Below are 9,442 nucleotides of genomic sequence, written 5' to 3' on the forward strand. Positions count from 1 at the left end.
AAAAAAAAAAAAAAGAAAGAAAAAGTGAGGAAAGATAAGGATGGTCACTTCATATTTTTAAGGGAAACACTCAACATGAAGAGATTTCAATTATTAATGTTTATGCACTCAGCTAGAATGCTCCTCAATTTATAAGGGGGCCCCTAAGAGACATGAACAATTTGATATCTTCTAGAACCATAGTAATCAGAGATTTTAACACCCCTTTGACAGTATTGGATAGATCATCAAAGAAGATACTAAATAAAGAAATATTGGACTTAAACTTGACCCTACAACAAATGGACTTGAGAGACATCTAGAGAACCCTTCATCCTAACAAAACTGAAAACACATTCTTCTCATCAGCCTATGGAACATCCTCCAAAATTATGACATCTTGGGTCACAAGTCTAACTTCAGAAAATTTAGAGGAATGGAAATTATTCCTTGTATTTTCTTGGACCATCATGGGATAAATGTCAAACTCAGTAACAATAGGAATCTGCAAAGTCACACAAAGACATGGAAGATTAAGGAGAAAATAAACACATTTTTGGAACAAAATGATAATGAAAACATGCAAAGTCACACAAAGTCACACAAAGTCACACAAAGACATGGAAGATTAAGGAGAAAATAAACACATTTTTGGAACAAAATGATAATGAAAACATGAATTATAGAACATCTGGGATACTGCAAAGATAGTAGTCCTAAGAGGGAAATTTGTAGCATTGCAAGCCTTCCTCAAGAAAATGGAAAGAGAGGAAGTCAACAACCTAATGGGACATCTCAAGCAATTGGAAAAGGAAGAATATTACAACCCCAAACCCAGCAGAAGAAAAGAAATAACCAAAATTAGAGCAGAATTAAATGAAATTTAAAACAAAAGGATTATTTAAAACATCAATGAATCAAAAAGTCAAGTTTTTTAAAAGATTAACAAAATGAATAAACTGTTGGCTAACCTAACCAGAAACAGAAAAGTAAAATCCCTAATATCATCAACCAGAAATGACAAAGGCAAAATAACAACAGACACCTCAGAAATTCAAAAAATCCTTAATGAATACTACAAAAAATTCTATTCTCAGAAATATGAAAATCTGAAGGAAATTGAGCAATACTTGGAAGCATGCCACCTTCTTAAACTTAGCCAGAAAGCACTGGAAATGTTATACTGATGATATATAATAAATGATATAGGTCTATCGACCTATATCAAGTACTGAAATAGCATCAACTATATGAAATCTCCCAAGAAAGACAAGTCCAGGACCAGATGACTTCACATCAGAATTCTACCAGACCTTTAAAGAGGAACTTATACCTGTATTACATAACCTTTTTCAAAACATAGAAAAAGGAATACTTCTCAACACATTCTATAAAGGAAATATCACCCTGATTCCCCAAACCAGGAAAAGACCCAACAAGGAAAGAAAATTATACACCGATATATTTTATTAATATAGATGCAAAAATATTCAATAAGATCCTAGCAAACAGAATCCAGCGACACATCAAATTATGCACCATGACCAAGCTGGTTTTATCCCAGGGTCTCAAGGTTTGTTCAATATACATAAATCTATTAATATAATACATCACATAAACAAAATAAAAAAAACCTATATGATTCTCTCAATTGATGCAGAAAAATCTTTTGTTAATATCCAGCATCCTTTCATGATCAGAACCCTTAAGAAAATAGATTATAGAAGGGGTATTTCCTAAACTGATAGAAGCCATCTACAGCAAACCCACAGCCAATATCATATTGAATGGAGTAAAATTGAAAACATTTCCACTCAGATCAGGAAGCAGACAAGGTTGCCCGTTACCTCCCCTCCTTTTTAACATTGTAATGGAAGTCTTAGCCATCACAATCAGGCAAGAGAAGGCAATCAAGAGTAACCAAATAGGGAACTAGATTTTATATTTTTCTAATAGGCATATATAATACAACTAGATTTAAACAACACCAATAAGAAAGCCCTCTGGCAGACCCGTGTAGCCTACAGGGAAAACACAAGGATTTAGCCAACAGGAAGAAGAAACAACATCCAATCATCGCCTGGTCCTCAATGAACAATCGCACCTCGCCTTGCATTGCAGCGCTGGGGAAAACCAAACTGTAGCTCTGGGTTTTCTGGCATTTGGCTGGCTATTCCGGCCTGCTCTTGTTTGTTACCTGGAGAGGCGAGCACTCCCGAGGTTGCGTTTGTTACCTGAGCTATAAGGGACGAGCAGTTACTCCTTCTCTGTGTTTGCTGGATTTGCTTGTATTTGTTCCAGCCACTGCTCACGTAATGCACTCCCTTAACCAGGAAATCAAAGCATTTTCCTGGAATAATCTCAGGAAGTAATGCACAAGGGTGACAACAGCAACTGAAAAAAAAAAATTATAGAAACATGGAAAGATGCCAGAATTCATGTGGTGGAAGAAGTAGGACCGAGCAGTGGGGGTGGTTGTGGTTATGTGCAGGACCTTAGCTTGGACCTGCAAGTTGGCGTTATTAAGCTGTGTTTGCTCCTGGGGTCACAAGATGCTGCTCATGATCTGGATACACTGAAAAAACACAAGAATGTTTTGAATTTATTAAACAAGCAAAAATGAAGGATGGCATGGTTCTTGTTCATTGTAATGCAGGAGTTTCCAGGGCTGCTGCAATTGTAATAGGCTTCCTAAGGAATTCTGAAGAAACTTCATTTACCCATGCTTTTTCTTTGGTGAAAAATGCAAGGCCTTCCATATGTCCAAATTCTGGCTTCATGGAACAGCTTTGTACATATGAAAAGGGCAAAGAAAGCAATAACTGTGACAAAATGTAGGCATTAGGAAAAGACAACAGTTTATGAGTTGGTTTCTAGCAGATAGTGGACAACTAATTTCTGAATTGGCCTCTGTGGCTACTGTCTTTTCCTTTTTCTGAGAATAGACTAACAAGAACTTTTCTTTTCTCATCCATTTTCCAAGTATAGACAGAAGTCAATTTGATTTTCCTGAGCTAGTTTAAAATACATTTTAAAATTATATTATTTTCTTTTTGTTATTATAAGGTGTGATTAAATGCATCTTTTAATTGTTAAGGGAAAATAACAATGTATTAATAGTCACTGATTTTTATAGAAGAAAATGGTTCACCTTTAAAATTATATTAGAGCATGGAAAGAAGGAATACATTTGACAGTCTTTTAGTATTTTTCTACTCCAACAATTGTTTTCATGAAGGTAAGTCTTGAAATGCTACTTAGTTGACTATTTCAGAGGGAGGCAAATTTCTTTGTAAAAGATTCTCTTTAAATCACAGGGATCTTGATCAAAAAGAAGTATAAAGGAAAAAAAAGAAAAAAAAGGAATCTTTTCAAGATTAAAAATAAGTACCTTATATCTAAAAGAAGTAACCAGAATCTGAAAGTTCATATAATATTTATATAATGGTTACAATTCAATTCTCAAACAATTTTTATATTCTCTTGTGAAAACATACATACACCTCCTTCTAATTTTTAAATATAACTCTATCACCTGTATTTCTGTTTTTAAAATTTATAAATGTTTGCATAGATATTCTCTTACATTATTGTAAGATTTTGGCTCTTAGACTAGGTGGTATATTCCTTATATTTTGTGTTTTTATCTAGGGTGCCTAGCATTCTATTTTGGGGTCCCCTGTCATAGGTTTTTGAGCTCCTTGGATATATGGGAAAACGTTTTATAATGAAAAACCATTTTTAAGATGTGATTTGTGCATTGATCTGTTTTCTGGTTCAGTACTCTATTAGAGAGCGTTTTTTTAAGGAAAGAAGAGTTATGGTTTTGTAAGAAATTTTAACTACATTGTTAGGAGACCTAAAGTATTTACAATTTTATCTTTGAACAGAGGCTTCAAATAGGTCTGTTTTCTTTTTTTCCCTTTTTTCTTTAGTGCCTCCATATTGGCAAGAATGATTTCTGTACATTATAACTTTGCTTAAAATGTTTAATTTTTCCCCTCAGAATAAAGTATACTTAAAATTAATTATAGTAATTAAGACTGTTTATTTCATTACTTTCCAGGTAGTGTTTTGTGATTTAGAAAATATTGCTAGGTAGATTTTTAAAAGGTCCTGAGCTCTTCTTAAATATGCATTATAAAGGGAAACATAAGTTGGAAAGTGCACCTGGAGCACATCTGTGCATTTGAGAAGGGAGGCTTTTTTATGCTGTCATGAGAAAGATAGATGTGATAAATGAAAGTTATGTTTTGAGATTGCTTATAGCATGACAAGATGTCATCACATGTAATACTATCAACTCTGCTTCTGTTAAGACGCTGCCTCAATATAATCAACCTGCAAGTGAGTTGTTTGAAGATAACCAAGGCAGACAGAACCCTCTTGAGACTATGAGACTAATGTATAATGTTACCTCTATGGTCAGTATTGCTCCAGGTTTGCTGGGTGAGCTTTCTTTATTCACACGAAAGCATTTATTTAAACACGTTTTGTTTTGCTGAGTGCTGTTTAGTTTTTAGCCATTAAATGTCACATGAAGCCTTGATAGAACCTGTCATCATTATGTCTGTAGTTTGCATGCTTGTATGATATATAGGAGTGCTTAAAGCATTACTTTTGTTTTAAATCTTAAATGATAGTAGTTTTCTGTAAATAAAATAAATCAATACACACACACACACACACATATATAGAGAGAGAGAGACAGAGTATCCAAATAGGGTCAAAGGAGGTCGAACTTTCACTCTTCCCAGATTTTATTATTTATTATTTTATTATTTATTTTTTATTTTATTTTTGATTTTATACCTGGAAAATCCTAAGGACTCAACTACAAAACTCTTAGAAGTGATCAAAGAATACAGCAGTGTCTCAGGATACAAAATCATTACTCACAAATCTGTAGCCTTTATATATACCAACAATAGTCAAGCTGAAAAAATAGTCAAGGACTCTATTCCTTTTACAGTAGGGCCAAAGAAGATGAAATATTTGAGAATTTACCTAACAAAGGATGTGAAAGATCTCTATAAAGAAAACTATGAAACCCTGAGAAAGGAAATAGCTGAAGACATTAAGAAATAGACAAACATACCATGCTCATGCCTGGGAAGTATCAACATTGTTAAAAATGTCCATATTATCCAAAGCGATTTATAAATTTAATGTGATCCCTATCAAAGCACCACTGTCATACTTTAAAGACCTGGAAGAAATAGTACTTTATTATACATGGAATCAGAAAAAAACCTTGAATAGCCAAGACATTACTCAGAAATAAAAACAAATCAGGAGGAATCACATTATCAGACTTCAGACTATACTATAAATCTATAGAATAGAAAACCAGGAAATTTACCCAGACATTTATGGTCATTTGATCTTTAATAAGCCTATCAAAAACATAAATTTGGAGAAAGATTCCCTATTTAACAAATGCTGCTTGGTGAATTGACTGGCAACTTGAAACTGGACCCACACCTTTCACCATTAACCAAAATTGACTCTCACTGGATAAAAGATTTAAACTTAACACATGAAACTATAAAGATTCTTGGAGACAGTGCAGGGGAAACACTTGAAAAAATTGGCCTAGGAGAATACTTTATGAGAAGGACCCCCCACCCCAGAAATTGAAGCAATACCAAAAATACATTACTGGGATATGATCAAACTAAAAAGCTTCTGCATAGCCAAGGACACAGTAAGTAAAGCAAGCAGACAGCCCTCAGAATGGGAGAAGATATTTGCAGGTTATGTCACTGACAAAAGTTTAATAACCAGAATCCACAGAGAACTCAAACGTATAAGCAAGAAAAGAACAAGTGACCACATCTCATTGTGGGCAAGAGATCTGAATAGAAACTTCCCTGAAGAAGACAGGTGCAAGGCCTACAGACACATGAAAAAATGTTCATCATCCCTAATCATCAGAGAAATGCAAATCAAAACCACTTTGAGATATCATCTTACTCCAGTAAGAGTAGCCCACGTAACAAAATCCCAAAACTATAGATGTTGGCATGGATGTGGATGGAGAAAAGGGAACACAACTGCACTGCTAGTGGGAATGCAAGCTAATACGTTCCTTTTGGAACAAAGTTTGGAGATTACTTAGGGATCAAAAAACAGACCTGCCCTTCGATCCTGCCATTCCTCTACTAGGTATATATCCAGAAGACCAAAAATAACTTTATAACAAAGATATTTGCACCAGAATGCTTATTGCAGCCCAATTCATAATTGCCAAGTTATAGAAGAAGCCCAAGTGTCCACTGACCCACAAATGGATTAATAAATTGTGGTATATGTACACCATGGAATATTATGCAGCCTTAAAAATGATGGAGACTTTGCCTGTTTTATGTTTACATGGATGGAGCTGGAACATATTCGTGTTAGTAAAGTATATCAATAATGTAGGAAAAAGTATCCAATGTATTCAGCTCTACTATGAAACCAATATATAAGCACCCATACTTCCATATTAAAGCTATAACCCAACTATAGCCCAAGATGAAGGGGATAGAGGAGGGGAAGGGGAGGGGAAGAGAGGGGGGAGAATGGGTGGAGAGAAGGTAATTGATGGGATCACACCTATGGTGCATTTTACCAGGATACATGTCAAGTCTATTAAGTGTAGAGTATAAATGTCTTAAGACAATAATTAAGAAAGTGCAGTGAAATTTAGTTGTATTTCAAATTGTATATGAAACGAGCACATTATACCCCATAAATGCATTAATGTACACAGCTATGATTTAATTAAAAAACTCTGAATTACATAAATGAAAGTCAAATTTATTTAATCAAAAACTACCATAAAAATTAGCAGATACACACACACACAAAAGCACTATGTAATGACTCCCAAAGGGGAAAAGCACTGGTCCATGACCACTCAAGATGGCTTGTCAGTTCAAGAGAAAATAACCCCCACACTCACACACATGCTCAGACACAGGTTCCCTTACACACACACACACAAGAACACACACGATCACACACACACATACACGCAGACAACAAACCCAGTACTTTTCAGCAATACAATCAATGTACTACAAGCACAAACCTCAGAATTATTTTACAATGCTTCCTTTTTTAATAACAAACATGCCCCCCTTGGATGTACAAATATGTATTTTCAGTGGTTTACTGTTGACTTACGTTTAAAGATATCTGTGTTACTACTTGAAACTGCTTCCTGTATTTTACAGCCTTTTATTTACTTTGCTGTAGCTACCTTCCACCAACCAAAAGACTTTCAGGTTGGCAGGCAGAGGGGTGTCTTATTTTCTGCGAAATTAAAGTTCTAAACACTGGCCAGAAAATGTCTTATTGCCATTTCAATACTCGGCAATAGTTACAGTGATGCTTAATTCGTTGTTTTCTGCAAAAAGCTGTGCAGTGTTGGTGTCAAAGACAAGGCAGTCATTGCTCATCATGGCTGTCTCGATGCCCTCCCGAATAGACCGAGGAGTTGCTCTCCAAGTCAGTCGCCGTCGATCACCTTTCACCTCAAGTTGGTAAGTAAAATTTTGTGCTTGCTGGGGTGTTCCTAGCAGCTGTACAATTGCACAGAACCGCTCTTCACCGTGGTGGTTTTCCTGTTTCTGCAAGACCACCATGAAGTGCAAGTCAAAACAGGACTGCATCATCACCCAGTAAAAAGTACCATGCTCGTTATTAATGTTCATAGCAAGGAAAATTGCAGTCTCTCCCTCTAGTGCTGTAAGAGAGCCATGCTGATCCATCAGATGGGGCATCACGGCATCCACAGAGCCTTCCCACGGACAGAGAACACCAGGGCACGGACAGGAATAAGGTCTAAAGTCACAGACCTCTTCGTGGTCTGCTTTTCCCGCGGGCGGCAGAGTTATTCTACACCCAGAAGGCGCATATTTACACGGAAACGAAAGCGAATCAGCCACTTTCTCCATAGCCAAGTTGCGAATGGATCCCAATGGGCCCCGGCAAGTTGGACAAGAAGTCAGCTTTTGGCGACAGCTGATACAAACAAGATGACCACGCTGACACTGAAGGATGGGGGGTAACACATAGTCAAAGCATACCGGACACTCGAAAAGGCTCCTCAAGTGGCTGCTGGATGGAGTCATGGCAGACAGGTCCGGCTCCCCCTGGCGTGGTGGACCCTGTGAGGGACCAGCGGGCCGTGCCCTGTCAGGCCGACGGCTCATTTCTGTGGGCCAAGAGGGCTCCTGGAACCCGGTCCTGGCTCAAAGGCGCTCAGCCCTCAATTCCAACGCGAGCAGTACCACCGCCTTGGTGCCCAGACAGGACAGACACTCTGGGTCACCGCCGCTGATGCTGGAGAGCGTTCCCCTCGGTGGCCGGGCTTCCCCCAACCGCCTCACCGTCCCAGGCGCAGACTTTTGGCGCAACCTCGAGCCCGAGGCGCACTCCCGCTAAATATCACGCGCCCGCCGCGGTGAAGGCCCGGAGGAGGAGTGGCTTGTGTGCCGGGCTCCTGGCTGCTGTTTTATATAAGAATTCTTTATCTAAATTCAGCATGTTTTATGTGATTGTCTCTTTGGACTTTTTGTCTCCCCTGGGGCCAGTGTGGGTGAATTATGTTTCACTAGAAAAGTATCCACTGCATCTGTGTTCAAATGTATTTGAGTAGAATTCTGCAAACTTTGCACTTAGGAGACTTGAAATTTTCTTTGTATTAAAGACTATGTCACCTTTGTCATTTTAAATTTCGAGCATTTGTCTTTCTCCCCTTTTGATTAACTTATCCAGTGACTTTCAATGTTTCTGATATCCACTCAAGTAAACCTGCCATTCCTCTTAAACATAAATAAAGATATATTATACGCTTTGATATAAATTGTTTATATTATTTGAATTAGATCTTAAAAATATCATAGAGTATATTTAACATGGCATGAGATAAAATAATACCATGAGATTTACATGAAAATCACTTTGGAGGGCTCTGGGGGCCACATCCAGGAGTAAATGCACTCCAAAAGATTTGACACTGGAGAATAAGACAACCAGATAGAAAAATCACATAGGCAGCAAATCATAGCATTAGACAATGAGAATTGCATATCCTGATTTGCAATCAAGATGATTTTCCCACCTTAATGGCAATCTCTAAGATTAAAGAGCTAAATTTATTTATTTAGTGATAGTTTATAATACAGCAATATTTTGTATTTTCAATCAAAATCCAAATGGATTTTTGACAATTATAAAAAATAAAAATACAATTATATGTCAGAAGATTTGCCAAGAAATTTTTCAGGAATACTTTAAGGGACTTGACTTACCATATGTGAAACTATATCATAGTAGCCACTGTAACCCATAGAGTATGGTACTGACAAAAGAATAAACAAATGAATGAGTGGAATAGACAAGTCAAGGAACATACTTATGTACAGACATCAGTGAAACATATTTACAAGGGGTGAATCAAAGAGGTAAG

At 36.9% G+C, this 9,442-nt stretch overlaps 1 protein-coding gene and 1 pseudogene across 1 annotated transcript; one reads left to right on the forward strand and one right to left on the reverse strand.

Annotated features, from left to right (window-relative positions):
• Positions 1-2,294: 2,294 nt before the first annotated feature.
• On the forward strand, positions 2,295-2,662 carry LOC100950852 (annotated as a pseudogene).
• Positions 2,663-7,331: 4,669 nt separating this feature from the next.
• On the reverse strand, positions 7,332-8,183 carry LOC100951173 (E3 ubiquitin-protein ligase Siah1-like). Its single transcript, XM_003797503.1, has one exon. It carries the CDS (start codon positions 8,181-8,183, stop codon positions 7,332-7,334), a length of 852 nt encoding a protein of 283 aa, XP_003797551.1.
• Positions 8,184-9,442: the final 1,259 nt, after the last annotated feature.

The sequence above is a fragment of the Otolemur garnettii genome, unplaced genomic scaffold (assembly GCF_000181295.1).
Source record: "Otolemur garnettii isolate 467f Iridium unplaced genomic scaffold, OtoGar3 scaffold00117, whole genome shotgun sequence".
Classification (NCBI taxonomy): domain Eukaryota; kingdom Metazoa; phylum Chordata; class Mammalia; order Primates; family Galagidae; genus Otolemur; species Otolemur garnettii.